The 17,850-nt window shown below is 32.1% G+C and overlaps 2 protein-coding genes and 1 long non-coding RNA gene across 3 annotated transcripts; all 3 read left to right on the top strand.

The window, feature by feature from the left end:
• Positions 1–2,168: 2,168 nt before the first annotated feature.
• LOC135140500 (uncharacterized) lies at positions 2,169–3,360 on the top strand. The gene is made up of 2 exons (XR_010282257.1): positions 2,169–2,245; positions 2,304–3,360. It is a non-coding gene; the product is annotated as an uncharacterized LOC135140500 (long non-coding RNA).
• A 222-nt stretch (positions 3,361–3,582) lies between these two features.
• LOC135140359 (zinc finger protein 335-like) lies at positions 3,583–4,551 on the top strand. The gene has a single exon (XM_064070853.1). It carries the CDS (start codon positions 3,583–3,585, stop codon positions 4,549–4,551), a length of 969 nt encoding a protein of 322 aa, XP_063926923.1.
• A 6,340-nt stretch (positions 4,552–10,891) lies between these two features.
• LOC135140460 (zinc finger protein 208-like) lies at positions 10,892–12,854 on the top strand. Its single transcript, XM_064071012.1, has 2 exons — positions 10,892–10,949; positions 10,997–12,854. Exon 2 carries the CDS (start codon positions 11,002–11,004, stop codon positions 12,817–12,819), a length of 1,818 nt encoding a protein of 605 aa, XP_063927082.1. The 5' UTR covers positions 10,892–10,949; positions 10,997–11,001; the 3' UTR covers positions 12,820–12,854.
• The last annotated feature ends 4,996 nt before the right edge of the window (positions 12,855–17,850 follow it).

The following is a 17,850-nucleotide window of genomic DNA, read 5'->3' as shown; positions in this document are numbered from 1 at the left end:
TTCGGCTTTAATTTTTTCTTAATATACATAGTATTCTTCGAATAACACGATACTCAAAGGTAATTTCTTGTAGAGAAATAATGAAGATTTTGCAATTAAATTCCGCCCAGGCTCTCGACGATGAAAAAAAAAGATAATCACAATTGAGAGAGGGTGGGTGGGCGGGGCTTATATTTTGCCCCTTTTTCTTGATACACGTAGTCGTCTTTTCAGAACAAGAAGCTTAAAACATGTTTAAAATGGTAAATTGTGGTAAATATGGATTTTGCAATTAAGCTCCGCCCTTTGATCAGACAACGAATGAAAAATTCATCACAGTCGAGAATTGAGATCGGGGCGGGGCTTAATCTTTGGTTTTACTTTTTTCTTAATATACATCGTATTCTTTGGACAACACGATACTCAAAAACATGTTTTTAATTTTCTGTAGAGAAATAAGGATTTTTGCAATAAAAAATCATTACAATTGAGACAGGGCGGGTGGGCGGGGCTACATTTTGGCCTGTTTTTTTTTATATGTGCAGACAACAAAATCTTGTTGTCAACTTTTGAAGTTCAGGGGACTCGCTAAACGAGGTATCAATTTTCCGATGTTTCAGTTTTACGATTTTGATTTTTTTTTATTTTTCAGTGTTCAATTTTTGACGTTTCTAAATTTTTGATTTCTCAATTTTTCGATTAAATGATTTTTTGATTTTCCCATTTCTCTATTTCTCGATTTTTCAATTCTTTCTTCAATTGTGATTTTTCAATTTTTCCATTTCTGAATTTTTCAATGTTTCTGTTTTGGATTTTTTCACTTTTCCGATTCTTCAATTTTCTTTCCATTTTTCAGTTTTTCAAGATTTCAGTTTTGAATTTTTTCACTTTTTCGATTTTTCAATTTTCCTTCCATTTTTCAGTTTTTCAGTATTTCAGTTCTGGGATTTTGCAATGTTTCGGTTCTTCAATTTTTCCATTTTTTGATGTTTCGATTTCTCGATTATTCGATTTTTCAAGTTCTCGGTTTAGATTTTTTGGTTTTCCAATTCTTCGATTTTTAAATTGTTTAATTTTTCGATGTTCAATTTCTCGATTTGTAGATTTTTCAATTTTTCGGTGTACCGATTTTTTTTCATTTAAAATATTTCAATTTTTCAATTATTAACTTTTCGATTTTTCAATTTTGGTCTAATTTGATTTCTTAATTTTTTGATTTTTTGACTCCTCTACTGTTGATGTTTTGATTTCTCGATGTTTCAGTTTTTGAACATTCCGATGTTTCGATTTTTCGACTTTTTGGTTTTTCGAATGTTCAATTTTTTGATTTTTGAATTTTATTTTTTTGGTGTTTCGATTTCCCAATTCTTCAATTTTTCGATATTTTAATTTTTCAATATTCCGAATTTTTAAATTTTCGATTTTTCTTTTCTTTTATTTCTCAATTTTTGGATTTTTAAATTTTACATTTTTCAATTTTACTATTTTTTGATGCTTGGATTTCTCAATTTTTCAAGTTTTCAATACTCAATTTTTCAGGATTTGAATATTGAGAACTTTTCAATTTCTGGATTTTCAATTTTCAGATATTTTGATTTTTTGATTTTTGATCTGTCGAAATAACCTTCGACCAATTTTTATATTTAGCACGTAGGGTTCTTACTAAGCATTCCTTATTTAACCGAACAGTTATTAATTTAACTAAGCAGCTATTATTTCACCAAGCATATATTATTTTTACTGAGAATTTATTTTTTAACTGAGCATTTATTATATAACTTAGCATTTATCATTTTTACCGAGCAAAAATACAGAGCGTTTAAAAATATATTAATAATACATTTAGGCGAATAAACTAATAGACGGGCTTGATAAGTCTCGTTTGCTTTACAGTGTCTAAATTGTGTTTGCATAATATAATAATTATCTCGAATATTAAAATTAATATGTCAAAAGAATACGAGAAATGATTATTCTGTGCTGAAGGTATGTTGTGGGCCGGAGCCTAATTGCAAAATCGTTTTTTCTTTATACAAATTTTCCATTTTAAACATATTTTAAATTTCATGTTATGAAAAGAATATTAATATAAAAAGGCAAAAATAAATTTAAAATTGTTTACGGAATGTACCGAAATGTTCCGACAGATCTTACGATATTCATCACGAGAAATCTGGCAACACTGGTCTATTTTTCATTTATTTTAATTGTTTTGTGCTTTCATAACCTACTAAAAACATTCCAATCGGTCATATACATATTACAGGTGACAATTTCAACAAAATTTAAATAAATTAACCAAAATTGCAATAAAACGGTTTTAGGGAACCAAAATGTCAACATTGGAGTTGGAATCTTCAAAGAAAAATGTTCACAACTGCACACAATGCCCTTATTTTACAACGTCACTTTTTCTTCTAAATAACCACGTGAGACGACACCGATCTAGGGAAAAATTTACATGTTCTAACTCCAAAATTGAAGTTTATTACTGCAGAGACTGCTATTTTCAAACGGAATTAATGGTTGTGTTCAAACAACACTTTATTAAATATCACGGCCTCAATAGAGAATCTAGGGACGATTTATCAAGTGGGGACTTCAGCATACAAAATTACGTTTGCGAAAATTGCGGCTTCGGAACAAATTTCTCGCTAAAGCTGCTTCGGCACACTTATGAATGCAGGGGGATGAATTTAAATCGTCGACGTGTGATTTATGTCAGAAAGAAACGGTATGCGTGTGACAAGTGTCCATTTAAAAGTGCACATAATACTAGCTTAAGAAACCACATAAATTGTGTCCATTTAGATGAAGAAAATGCTAAATGGCACAAGTGCGAACAATGCCCGTTTAAAACTAAATTGAAAAGTAGTTTAAAAATCCACATAAGTCGATTACACCCCAACGAACGAGACGTTAAATGGCACCAATGTAAAGAGTGTTCACATAAAACTAAGCTGAAGGCAGATCTAAGAAAACATATAATTATGAAACACTTGAGCGAAGAAGAGGTAAGGTGGTACGAATGTGAACATTGCCCATTCAAAACTAAGCACTCAAAAAATTTGAAAAAACATGTAATTGTGCAACATTTGGATGATGATGAAGTGGAGTGGTACGAGTGTGGAGATTGTTCGTACAAGGGTAAAACCAAATCTAATTTAAAAAATCATGTAAAGGTCCATTCGGATTTCAAATCGTATCAGTGCGAAAATTGTCCATATAAGGCGAAACGCAAGGGTGAATTAAGACGTCATATAAATTGCACCCATTTGAATCGAATTGGAAGCTAAATTTAGTTGATGTGTGATTGTATTAAGTTGTATGTATATAATTATGTTTGAAATAAAATTTCAAATTGCGCTAGTTTGAATTTCACATCATGACTTTTTTTATGATTGTCTTGGCAACGTTGCTCAGTTTTCAATTTTTGAGGTTATGTTATAGCAAAAATGTGGGGTTAGTACGTGCCATAAAACTTTTTCAGACAACCAAAATGTCAACATTGCAATATTCCGGAGCAGTCACCAAGGGAGATCTTCCTGGAAAAACGTCCACAACTGTAAACTGTGCCCCTATTTTACAACTTCGTTTTTCTTTATGGTGAACCACGTGAGACGACACCGCGCCCCCCTGGAACGATTTACGTGCTCAGAGGCCGAAATTGAAACGTATTATTGTAAAGACTGTGATTTTAAAACCGAACTAACGATTGAGTTCAAACAACACATTAATAAATATCATAGCGTTAAAAAAGAATCAAAAGAAGATTTCAGCGTTCGCGAAAAATGCGACTTCGAAACAAATCTGTCGTTGAAGTGGCTTCTGGAGACGTCACCATATACTAGAGATTCCAATCAAATTGACAAAGTGTGTTCCTACAAAAGTAAACTCGAAAATCATTTAGATAACCAAGACGAAAAATGGTACAAGTGCGACCAGTGTCATTTCAAAACCAGAGCGAAGACGTCTTTAAAAAGCCACATAAATAGCTTTCACTTGGACGAAGAATACGTTAAATGGTGCGAATGCAATCAGTGTCCATTCAAAACCAAGCATAAAAACTCTTTAAAGTTACACGTAGTTGCGAAACATCAAGACCAAGAAAAAATAAATTGGTACGCGTGTGAAAATTGTGCGTTCAAAACTAAACGGATCACGCAGTTAAAAATGCACGTGTTGGGTCTACATTTGAATGAAAACGAAGTTAAGTGGCACGAATGCGACGAGTGTCCTTTTAAAGCTAAACTTCGCAGAAATTTAAAGAGGCACGTTCGGATTCATCATTCGGAAAAACCAGAACGGTTTGAATGTGCGAATTGTTCATATGAAACTAACACTAAAGCCAAATTAAAAAGACATGGAAAGATTCATGTGGATATCAAATCATATCAGTGTGAACATTGTCCATACAAGGCCAAACGTCCTGAGTATTTGAAGCGTCATATGAATAACCGACATTTGGATGGGAGTGAAGCCAAATGGTACAAATGCGAACACTGTCCTTACGAAAATAAAAATGCGTCGTGTGTGTCCGCACATAAAAAATACATATGTAATAAAATTTAGTGTAAAGTTGAATTATTTTTGAGCATGTATTTATGTAATTTAAAACACAAAAGTTCAAGCCAAGAACATAGAGAAGCGTCATAGTTTAAATTAAATGACGGTTGAGGACTCCTCGGCTTATGTTGGCAACAGTGTTCGTTTCTAACTAGGAATAAAATAAACTAGAGAAAATGTAATCACTCTAATTCAGGTCACACGAATTACAGTTCGTCGTCTGAGAACTTGTTTGATCTACAGACCAAAGCGCACTCAGGCCAATGTCGACTCTAATAAGCGTTCGGAAACGATTTGATTTATAAGCCACGATCCGTGACCCGATACACATCCTAACCGGCTTCGACCATAATTTCTTGCTGTTTCAACTTTCGAATTCTCAGTTTTTCGAAATTTTAGTTTGGGGACTTTTCAGTTTACTCCTATTTAATATTTGATTTTTAATTTCTGAATTTTTCAATTTCTCGGTTTTCAGTTTTTCTCTTCAATTTTACGATTTTCAAATATTTCGATTTTTCAATTTTTGACTTTTATAAACTCTTTATTTGTCGATTTTTCAATTAATTGATTTTTCAAGTTTTTTGGTTTTTCAATTTTTCTATTTTTTCAGGTTTCGATTTTTCAACTTCACTTTTTTGATTTTTCGATTTCTCAATTTTTCAATTTTTTAATTTCTCAGTTTTTCGACTTTTCAGTTTTAGGATTTTTCATTTTACTTATTATTCAATTTTTCGATCTTACGATTTTGCAGATTTTTGATTTTTCAATTTTTCGATTCGTCAGCTTTTCTTTCATTTTTCAGTTTTTCGATATTTCAGTTTTGGGATTTTTCAATATTTCTGTTCTTCGACTTTTCCATTTTTGACTTCTGGATTTTTCGATGTGTCGACTTTTTACTTTTTCGATTTTTAAATTTTAGATTTCTCAATTTTTTTGTATTTTAATTTTTCAATATTTAAAATTTTAGATTTTGATTTTTCATTGTAGCTCTTCCATATTTCAATTTTTCAAATGTTTCGATTTCTTAATCTTTCGATTTTTCGACTTTCCGGTTTTAGATTTTCTGTTTTTCAATTGTCGTTTTTTCAAATTTTCAATTTTTCAAATTTGACATTTATAAACTGGTAATTTTTCGATTTTTCAATTAATCGTTGTTTTGATTTTCCCATTTCTTGACTTTCGAGGGTTTCGATATTCCTGTTCAATTCTTTAATTTTTCGATTTTTCAGGTTTTTGATTTTTCATTTTTTAGTTTTTTTAAGGTTTCGATTTTTCGGATTTTTCGATTGCTCAATTTTTTGACTTTTTAGGTTCTCAGTTTTTGGATATTTCAGTTTTCGGATTTTTCAGGTTTTTACCATTTTTCAGTTTTTCTTTCATTTTTCAGTTTGTCGATATCTCAGTTTTGGGATTTTTCAATATTTTGATTCTTCGACTTTTCGATTTTTGACTCCTGGATTTTTCGATGTGTCGATTTTTCAATTTTTCGATTTTTAAGTTTTAGCTTTTTAATTTTTAAAGTTTTAGATTTTTCGAATTCTCGATTTTTCATTTCAGTTCTCCGATATTTCAATTTTTCAAGTTTTCGAATTTTTCGAATATTTCGATTTCTTGATCTTTTGATTTTTCAAATTCGCGGTTTTAGATTTTCTGTTTTTCACATGTCATTTTGTCAAATTTTCGATTTTTAATTTTTTAAATTTGACTTTTATAAACTCTCAATTTTTAGATTTTTCAATTAATCGATTTTTGATTTTCCCATTTCTTGACCTTCGAGTGTTTCGATTTTTCTGTTCTTCAATTCTTTAATGTTTTGATTTTTCAGGTTTTTGATTTTTCAATTTTTCGATTTTTTAAAGTTTCTATTTTTCGACTTCACTTTTTTGATTTTTCGATTTTTCAGTTTTTAGATATTTCAGTTTTAGGATTTATCAATATTTCTATTCTTAGGTTTTTCTATTTTTGACTTCTGGATATTTCGATGTGTTTTACTTTTTCGATTTTTGGATTTTTAAATTTTAGATTGTTCAATCTTTTGATATTTTAGTAGTATTTCTTAGTTTTTCGATTTTTCGACTTCCTGGTTTTAGATGTTCTGTTTTTCAATTTTTCGATTTGTTAATTTTTCATTCCCGATTTATCGAGATTTAATTGTTCAAGTTTTCGATTTATCAGTTTTTCAATTTTTTATTTTGGCCTATTTCGGTTTCTCATTTTTTCCAGTTTTCCATTTTTTCTTTTTTTTTATTTTTCCGCTTTTCCAATTTTTCAACTTTTAACTTTTTGTTTGTCGATTTCTCTATTTTTCAATTTTTCGACTTCATCACTTTTCGATTTCTCGTTCTTTTGATCATTCAATCTCTCAATTTTTCAATTTTTCGAATTTTAAGTTTTTTGATTTCTCGATTTATCGACATTTGGATTTTCCGATATTTTTATTGTCAATTTATAAATCGTTCAATTTTTAACTTTTCGATTTTTCGATTTTGGCCTATTTCGGTTTCTCGGTTCTTCGACTTTTCGACTCCATGATTTCTTGATCTTTTGATTTTTCGATTTCTCGGTTTTTCGATTTTCCAGTTTTTCGATGTTTCGATTTTTCAGTTATCCGACTTTTTAAATTTGGGAGTTTCGATTTCTCAATTTTTCGTTATTCGATTTTTAAATTTTAGATTTTTTAATTTTACATTTTTTCGATTTTCTGATGTTTCATTTTTCGATTTTCAGTTCTTCGATATTTAGATTTTTCAATGTTTCGGTTTTACGATTTTTTAAGGTTTCGATTATTTTAATTTTTCATTTGTCAATATCATACAGTGTATCGAAAACAACCACAAAAATGATCACTAAAAACATTTAAAAATTCATACAAAATACAACACAGTGTTTCCAAAACATTTTCCCGAAAAAATCCATTGGGTTATTACAATTTCAACAATATTCTAAGTTTAAGACGTTTTGCTAGTATAAAACACAAATAAAGAATTAATTCTTAGTTAAATAAAATATGTAAAATCATCTAAATATGTACCAAAAATATTCACCTAGTCGTTATAAAAACCGACCAAACAACTATTTCCCTCAGAAATTATAGTCCCAACCAACCAAATCGCTTCTGAACGCTTAGAGTCGACATTGGCCTGAGCGCGCCCTGGTCTGAAGATCAAACAAGTTCTCAGGCGACAAGTTGTAATGAGACAAGTTTTTTTATTGGCATCGATTATTTAAATTTGGCGCTTGCCTTTGACGGTTGAGGATTCCAATGTCAATAAGGTTGGTTTTGCAAAATCAGACTGTATGTCGCATCTATATTAATCTATGATACTGTTGTGTAATTGGTGGTTACGAATTTGAGGTTATGTACAAAAATTTCTAATAAATCTTAATTGTTTTGAGTTTTATCTGGTTGCCCCAACGGGTTAGGGTAAGCAAAGTGTCACTTTTTCTCCTAGTGTGATATAACCGTTTTAAGTGGCCCAAATGTCAACTTTGGAATTTTCGCAAGCTTCCATAACCCGTGAAACATCCTCATGGAAAAACGTCCACAACTGCAAACAATGCCCATATTTTACAACGTCGCTTTTACTTATGATGAACCACGTGAGGCGACACCGATTTCCGGAAAAATTTACCTGTTCGACTTCCAAAATTGAAGTTTATTACTGTAGAGACTGCTGTTTTCAAACGGAATTAATGGTTGTGTTCAAACAACACTTTTTTGAATATCACGGCCCTAAGAAAGAATCTACCGATGCCCCATTGGGTGGGGACTTCAGTATACAAAATTACGTTTGCGAAAATTGCGACTTTCGAACAAATTTCTCACTAAAGTGGCTTCGGCACACTTCCGAATGCACAAGAAAGAACCAAAATCTCCAAAGTGTGACGAATCAACCATTTGAGTGCGACAAGTGTCCATTTAAAAGTGCACGCAAAGCAGGCTTACAAATCCACATAAATTGTACCCACTTGGACGAACAGGACGCCGAATGGCACAACTGTGAACAATGTCGATTTAAAACTAAATTCAAAAACAGTTTAAGAAGCCACGTAAACAGCTTCCACTTGAACGCAGAAGACGCTAAGTGGTACGACTGCAAACAGTGTCCGTTCAAAACTAAACGGGCGTCGACTTTGAAGAATCACGTGATTTTTCGGCATCTGGATGAACGAGAGGTCAATTGGCACCGGTGCCAGGAGTGTTCGTTCAAAACCAGGAATAAGAGAAGTTTAAGCAGGCACGTGATGTTGAAACATGTCGACGAAGAAAAAATTAAGTGGTACGAATGTGACAATTGCCCGTTCAAAACTAAGCTTCCGAAGAATTTGAAGATGCACGTGATTCGCATTCATTCAAAAAAACCGGTGTGGTATGAGTGTATAGACTGTTCGTATAAAAGTAAACGAAAACATGATTTAAAGGTGCACGTAAAGGTCCATTTGGATGTTAAATTGTATCGTTGCGGATGGTGTCCGTATAAGACGAAACGCAATGACACTTTCAAGCGGCATATGAATAAGCTGCATTTGGATGCAACGGGTGTTAAATAGGCAACCAAATGAAATTTTCGATAAAAACCACACTGGAGAAACTCCATTGTGATCAACAAAATTATATTGTATATAATAAAAATTCTTTTGCAATTTTATCTCCTCGTAGGAAATTAATTTTCGTTGTTGCCGTTTTTTTTGTCGTAATTTTATTTTATTGTTGTATATTCATTAATAAAAACTTTAAAAACTTTTTACAATTTTGTAGAACAATAAAATGCAGTTATAAAATTGTTCACTGAAATGGAGGTGGGGTGGGTGGGCGGGGTTAATTATTTGTTCCTCTGGAGAGTGGGAATGGGATGGGAACTAATAGAATCTAGGTTGTAAAAAAGAAAAAAAAGCTCAAATAGTAACTTTTTTGTTGTACTATTTGCTATAAGAATTATTTCGTACTTCAGAAGAAACAAATGAGAGAACGGGTGGGTGGGCGGGGCTAAAATATTAGCTTTTCAACGGAGTCTTATAAACAAATAGCCCTGCCCACCAATTATTTTTTTATTAGAGGACATATCATTTACTGAAAACAATCATATCTTAGCAAGTATTAGCCCCACCCACCCGCCCTCTTCTCATTCCAACGACAAATTTTGTTCCTCTTCAGTATGAGTTACACCTTTCATTCGGAGCAGATAAATTTAATCACTGAAATGGAGGCGGGTGGGTGGGCGGGGTTACTTATTAATTCCTCTGGAGAGTGGGAATAGGTTGGGAACTAATAGAATCTAGGCTGTAAAAATGTAAAAAAACCTCAAATCGTAACTTTTTTTCCGTTGTATTATTTGCTATAAGATTTATTTCTTATTTCAGAAGAAAAAGGAAGTGGGAACGGGTGGGTGGGTGGGGCTAAGTTAAATTTTTCCTTACAGAGTCTTTTATAAGCAAGCAATAGCCCCGCCCGCCCACCCTCTCTTCATTCTCATGATCACCCTTAAAACTGTTATTTAATGACAACTTTATTATCTTATTAGAATCTTCGGCCGTATTGTCGTTTAGTAACTTCGCCGTGGTTGCCACATCGGCAACAAATCTCTCTGTACCAACTTTACGACAGTTATTATGGTAATAAAATGATGCAAAACTGAAGATCTTAGATTCTCATGACGAGGATTATTTTCTTTTTGCTTCTTATTAATGCGTGATCAAAATTTTTGGAAAACTTTTTAATAAATCATCTAATTAATGAATTAGCCATGGTATAAGAAAACAGTCTTCTGCTTAAAATGGTACATTTTTGCAAAGAAATATGGATTTTGCGACTATAATAATTTTCCATTTTAAACATATTTTAAAATTCATGTTATGAAAAGATGGCTACGTATATTAAGAAAACAAAGGCAAAATATAAGCCCCGCCCACCCACCCTGTCTCAATTGTGATGATTTTTTTTATTCGTCGTGAACCAAGAGGGCGGAGCTTAACTGCAAAATACTTATTTCTTAACAAGAAATTAAAAACATGTGTTTGAGTATCGCGTTTTTCAAAGAATACTATGTACATTAAGAAAAAAAGGCAAATATATTTCTCGTAGAAAAATAAGAATTTTGCAGTTAAGCTCCGCCCTCTTGGCTCACGACGAATATAAAAAAGTCATTACAATCGAGACAGGGTGGGTGGGCGGGGCTACATTTTGCCCCTTTTTTCTTAATATGTGCAGACAACAAAATCTTGTTGTCAACTTTTGAAGTTCATGTCCTCAAACTCAAATTCTTGCGGTTTGGATGTGGTGACTTTGCATATTGTTATGTTTGCGGCAGGCTTGCAAACCGATTTTTCACTGTCAAAATAATTAAAACGTCAAGTTTGACGTAAGACTGTTAGGTTAGTTTTGCAAGCATTTCAACTCGATTTAGGTAACGAAAGCTGAATTTGCTTCTCCGGAGTAATAACACGATTTCAGGCATAATGTCAACTTTGGAGTACTCCGAAGCTGAGGAAACTTGCAGAAAATCACCACCAAAAAACGTCCACAACTGCCAACAGTGTCCCTATTTTACAACTTCGTTCTTCTTTATGGCGAACCACTTGAGACGCCACCGTTTCCCTTTGGAAAAATTCACTTGCGACAACGCCAAAACCGAACTGTATCACTGTAAAGACTGCGATTTTAAAACCGACCTAACGCTCGAGTTCAAACAACACCTTAATAAAAGTCACGGCTTTAAAAGCGAATTGAGTGAGGACTTCATGATACGAAATTACGTTTGCGACAAGTGCGACTTCGACACAAACTTCTTGTTAACGTGGCTTCAGCACTCTTTAGTTTGTACAGAGAAGAAAAAATGGTACAAGTGTGACAACTGTCCTTACAAAACCAAAACGAAAAACTGGCTGAAAAAACACGTATATAATTTACACTTGAGCGACGAAGACGTTAAGTGGCACCAATGCGATGAGTGTCCGTTCAAAACTAAGTACAAAAGGTCGTTGAAGGTGCACATAATCAGACGACATTCAACCGAGGACAAAATAAAGTGGTACGAATGTGACAAGTGTCAATTCAGAACTAAACAAGGCTGGAATTTAAAAAGACACATAAAACGTCGACATTTGAACAGCGACAAAGTGAAGTGGCACGAATGCGTCAATTGCCCGTTCAAAACCGAACGACTGTCGAGTTTGATAAGTCACATGACGTATCGGCATGTGGGTGAAGACAACGTTAAGTGGTACGAATGCGAACAGTGCCCGTTCAGGACTAAATTTAGCTCGACGTTGAAGACGCACATGAAGTTTAGGCATTCGGAGAAGTCGAATTGGTACGAAAGTGCGAAGGGGATAAAAATGAATTCGGACACCGGATTATATCAGTGTAAATATTGTCCATACATGGCGAAATACAGCTACTATGTGAAAAATCATACGAACAACCGCCACTTGGAAGCTCGGGATGTTAAATGGAACACATGTGACCAGTGTCAATTTCAAACTAAATATAAACACGTGCTGAAAGTGCACGTAAATTGTATACATTTAGATGAAGGAGACGCGGAATGGTACGAGTGTGACGAATGCCAGTTTAAAACCCGGATAAAAAACACTTTGAAGAAACACATTTATGCGATACACTTGAGGGAGGAAGATGTTAAGTGGTACAAATGTGATCAGTGTGAATATAAAAGTAGGTACGTAAGGAATTTAGGAAATCATATTCGACAGACCCATTTAGATGAACAAGAAGGTCAGTGGTACAAGTGCGACCATTGCCCATTTAAATCCAGATTAAAAGGTAGTTTAACCGCCCACGTAAAGTATTTACACTTGAACGATGAAGACTCTAAATGGTACGAATGCGATCAATGCCCATTCAAAACCAAGTACAAAGACTCGTTGAAGCTGCACAAAGCCAAACACTTAGACGAAGAAAATAGTAGGTGGTACGAGTGTGGGAATTGCCCATTTAAAACTAAAGTTTTATCGGTTTTTAAAAAACATGTGGATTGTCCAGGAATTAGGTGGTACGAATGCAAGGAGTGTCCCTACACAACTAAATATAATTCGTATTTAAAAGACCACGTGAATATTAATCATACACAGAAACCCGAGTGCTACGAATGTGCCAACTGTTTGTATAAAACTAACAGGAAAACTAATATAAAAAGACATGTAAAAACCCATCTCAATGTGAAATTGTATCAGTGCGATTTTTGTCCATATAAGGCGAAATCCAATGGTAATTTAAAGCGCCATTTAATTAACCGCCATCTGGATAATAATAAATAAAGATAAAAATGACATGTGTAGCATTTACTATTATCTAGCAAGATTTTTAGTGGCAAAATGTGCTGTCATAAAAATTGAGGTTAGGAAGATCACTTCAAATTTGAAATTTTTTGTAGTACCAACTTGCCAGTGAAAAAAGAACCAGGTGACAGCAATCGGTAAATTGTAAACCTACGTGCTAAGTATAAAAATTGGTCGAAGGTTGTTTCGACAGAACTTCCCTCGCCCGTCAAGTGCAGCACAACAAATAATACTCCCGCAGAAGGCGCAAATTGAAAAATGAAATATACTTAAAATAAACAACAAATCGGAAAAATCGAAAAATCAGAAACTTTAAAAATTGAAAAATCAAAACACCCAAAAATCGAAACATTAAAAAATCAAAAAATCAAAATATCTGAAAATTGAAAAGTTCTCAATATTCAAATCCTGAAAAATTGAGCATTGAAAACGTGAAAAATTGAGAAATCCAAGCATCAAAAAATAGTAAAATCGAAAAATGTAAAATTTAAAAATCCAAAAATTGAGAAATAAAAAAAACGAAAAATCAAAAATTTAAAAATTCGAAAAATTGAAAAATTAAAATATCGAAAAATTGAAGAATTGGAAAATCGAAACACCAAAAAAATCAAAAAGACAAAAATCTGAAAATCAAAAATCAAAAAATTGAACACTCGAAAAGCCAAAAAGTCGAAAAATCGAACCATCGGAATGTTCAAAAACTGAAACATCGAGAAATCAAAACATCAACAATAGAGTCAAAAAATCAAAAAATTAAGAAATCAAATTAGGCGAAAATTGAAAAATCGAAAAGTTAATAATTGAAAAATTGAAACATTTTAAATGAAAAAAATCGGTAAACCGAAAAATTGAAAAATCTAAAAATCGAGAAATTGAACAATTTAAAAATTAAACAATTTAAAAATCGAAGAATTGGAAAACCAAAAAATCTAAACCGAGAATTTGAAAAATCGAATAATAGACAAATCAAAACATCAAGGAAAACAAAAAAATTAACGGAAAATCTAGAACTTAAAAATTGAAAAATTAAAATAATTATCGAAAAATTGAAAAACCGAGAAATCGAAACATCAAAAAATGGAAAAATTGAAGAACCGAAACATTGCAAAATCCCAGAACTGAAATACTGAAAAACTGAAAAATGGAAGGAAAATTGAAAAATCGAAAAAGTGAAAAAATTCAAAACTGAAATCTTGAAAAACTGAAAAATGGAAAGAAAATTGAAGAATCGGAAAAGTGAAAAAATCCAAAACTGAAACATTGAAAAATTCAGAAATCGAAAAATTGAAAAATCACAATTGAAGAAAGAATTAAAAAATCGAGAAATAGAGAAATCGGAAAATCAAAAAATCAGTTAATCGAAAAATTGAGAAATCGAAAAATTTAGTAACGTCAAAAATTGAAAACTGAAAAATAAAAAAAATCAAAAATCGTAAAACTGAAACATCGGAAAATTGAGAAATCGAAAAATGAAGAAATTCGAGAAACCGAAAATATGAAGAATCGAGAAATCCAAGAATCGATAAATTGAAAAATCCCAACAGTAATATATCGAAAAATTGAGAAGTCGAAATCTAGCAAAACTGAAGTATCGTAAAGTTAATAAATTGAAAAACTGAAAATTTTTGAAAAAAAAAAATCGTATCAAAACTAAAAATTCAAAAAATCGAGAAATTGAACAATCAAAAAATCAAAACATTGAAATCCCAGTAAATTGATTAATAGGAAAATTTAAAAAACAAACATTTTAAAAATCCAAGAATTGAACAACAAAAAAATCTAAGCCTGAAAACTCAGAAAATCGAATGATCGAGAACTCAAAACATCAAAGAAAACAAAAAATCTAAAATTTAAAAATTCGACAAACTGAAAAATCATGGAACTGAAAAATCGAAAAGTCGAGATAGTGAGAAATCTAAAAACCTAAAACTTTAAAAAGTGAAAAATTAAAATATCGAAAAATTTAAAAACCGAGAAAACACAATATCAAAAGTTTGAAAAATTGAAGAAACGAAAATTGGCAACACTGCACGCACTAATGCGTGAATACCTCCGGCTTACTTTCTGATTTCTCAGTGACGATAGTCATCTTTTATTTTTTTTTAGGGCTATAAACATAACAAACTGATTTTAGCAGCTACTAGCCCCACCCACCCATCCTCTCTTTTCTTAGAAGTTATCTCATTAGCCAAAATCAGTTTTATCTTAGAAGCTACTGCCCGCCCACCCACCCTCTCTTTTCTTGGAGGAAATGTCATTTGCCAAAATCAGTTTTATCTTAGCAGGTACTAGCTAGAATAAGACTGATTTTGGCAAATGACATTTCCTCTAACAAAAAAGAGGGTGGGTGGGCGGGGCTAGTACTTGCTAGGATAAGACTGATTTTGGCAAATGACATTTCCTCTAAGAAAAGAGAGGGCGGGTGGGCGGGGCTACTTCCTTCTAAGATAAGAGTGATTTTGGCAAATGAGATACCCTTTAAGAAAAGAGAGGGTGGGTGGGCGGGGCTAGTACCTGCTAGGATAAGACTGATTTTGGCAAATGACATTTCCTCTAAGAAAAGAGAGGGTGGGTGGGCGGGACTAGTACCTGTTAAGATAAGACAGAATTTATCAAATGACGTATCCTCTAAGAAATTTCATTAAATTATTATACGAAAATACACTCGAGGCTCCAAAGCAGTTTCAAATTCCTTCCAAACAGGAATGAATACCTAGAACCTCAAAATTAACTCAAAAACAAGTCAGGTCAGAATTTTCCAAAAATAGTCAGGTCAGCTTTTCCAAAAGCTCAACATTTTGAGTTTATCTTGAGCAATTTAAAAAATTGTCGAAAGAGATTTTTTTGTAGATTTCGATTTGTAGATATTATTTTCGGCTACATTTCTTTGAAACTGCTCACCATTTTTCCAGAATCGCCAACATGGAACATTTTTAGAAATTAAAAAAAAACGTAAATCGAATATTTTGAAAATCTTGATCCTGGATGATAAACATGTTATACTCTTCGAATCAGGCCGTCAAAATCTATACAATTTTAATTGTGTCAATTTTCAAAGAATTCATGAAATTTTTAATCTTTTTTGAGCAAGTTCAAAAATTACCGAAAGAAATTTTTTGTAGATTTCATCTCCAGACTTTATATTATTCAAAATTCCTGTCATTTTTCCAGAATCGCCAATGTGAAACATTATAATTTTTAGGATTTTGAAAAAAAATCTATTAAATCGAATGTTTTTAAAATTTTGATTCGGCAATATAAACATCTCACATTTTTTGAATTAGTTCGTCAAGATCTATATACATATAGCAGAATTTTTTGTGGATTATTAGTCATTTTTTCCGAAAGCTCAAAATGTTGACTTTTCTTTGACCAATTTCGAAAATTACCGAAAGTCATTTTTTGTAGATTTCGATCTCTAGGCTTTATTTTCAGCTACATTTCTTCGAAAATTACTACCATCTTTCCAGAATGACCAATACATATAGAAAATAGCATTTTTTTTATTTTAACCTTTAACCGAATATTTTGAAAATATATCATAAACATGTTACGCTTTCCACGCTGAAATATTGAAAAACCTAGAAATGGAAGGAAAATTAAATAATCGAAACAATGAAAAAATCCCAAACTAAAACATTGAAAAATTGAGAAATGGAGAAATGGGAAAATAAAAAAAATGGTCTAAAGAGTTTAGACAGTACTTCCCTCGCTATCGGAAACGTGACGACTGCATGCCTATTATGCTTTTTTTTTCACATTAGATTTCAAAGCATTCGGTTTTGTAGTTCCTGATTAAGTCAATTAAATAAGTTTTCACATTAATTAATTTTTGGGGTCATCCTGTACATGCAAATCTAAAAAACATGAATGGAATGATAAATCACAAGAAGAAACTCATAATATTTTATACAATTTAGATAGGATTTATTCAGCAAAATTTTGAGGTGACGTCATCAATTTTTTAGAGGGGATAAGTAAATATTGTGATTAAAACGGTCCTGGTTTATTAACAAAAAAATATTGTTCGTCTATGAAATAAGCTCATCTTAGACAAAGTATTCGTAAAAAAAATATGTCGTAAAAAATTGTACGTATGCTGGTCCCGATTGCGATTATGGTTTAAATATTTTATAGATAATCCTGACATGGATGTAGAAAGATTTGTGACAGCCAAAGAGGTTTTTTTGAGAAAATTATCTTTGAATTTAGACCAAATTGAAATAGACACTAGACAACAGACACATTTGGGCAAAAGAAGGAAAAATTAGGGTTACGGCTTCAAATTTTGGACGTATTTACAAACTTAGATCAACTACAGCAACAGCTAAAACTGTGGAGTCTCTGTCTCTCCGAAGAAATATGTAAAAAGATGGCAGATAAACTGGCAGATTTTACTTTGGCGCATTATTGCCCGAAATAATTGATTTAAGAAGAAAGAGGAACCTGCCTTTGCCAGAGATTTTTTTTAAATCAATAAAATTTGTTTCTATTTTTTTATGTACTTTAATAATTTATTAGGAGTACATTTTTCATCACCAAGACTTGTATATTTTTATTATAAACATATTTTGAAAATGATCTCTCGGCAAATGAAAACATATACGAGCACTTTTTTCGAGTAAACAATGAAGGGAGAAGTTACTGGGCGTAGGGCTTTTTTAAAACACCTCCTTTCTGGGATAAGTAGTAGATACACTTAGCTACTTATACGTGTTAAACAAAAGCTATATTTTATATATTTTTTATTATTGTTATAAATATGTTTATTATTATTATTAGTTAACAAAGCAAAATATATATTAACAATAATACTACAATGAATTTTTAGTAATCATGTGTATTGAATTCAGGATCCTGAGTGGAGTAAAAATATTATAGTTCCCCAGTTTTAATTCGTTTTTATGATAGTACATACCTCATTGCGTAAAAGTTAATTTCCTTAACAATAGATTGTACCACTAACAAACATGTAATGACTCTGTGGCCTGTAAAAAGTGATGTTTTATC

Source organism: Zophobas morio, unplaced genomic scaffold, assembly GCF_036711695.1.
Source record: "Zophobas morio isolate AGI-343-1 ecotype UQ-CSIRO unplaced genomic scaffold, CSIRO_AGI_Zmor_V1 ptg000040l, whole genome shotgun sequence".
Classification (NCBI taxonomy): domain Eukaryota; kingdom Metazoa; phylum Arthropoda; class Insecta; order Coleoptera; family Tenebrionidae; genus Zophobas; species Zophobas morio.
The sequence above is the reverse complement of the archived record's forward strand: the minus strand, read 5'-3'. Positions and strand labels throughout refer to the sequence as shown.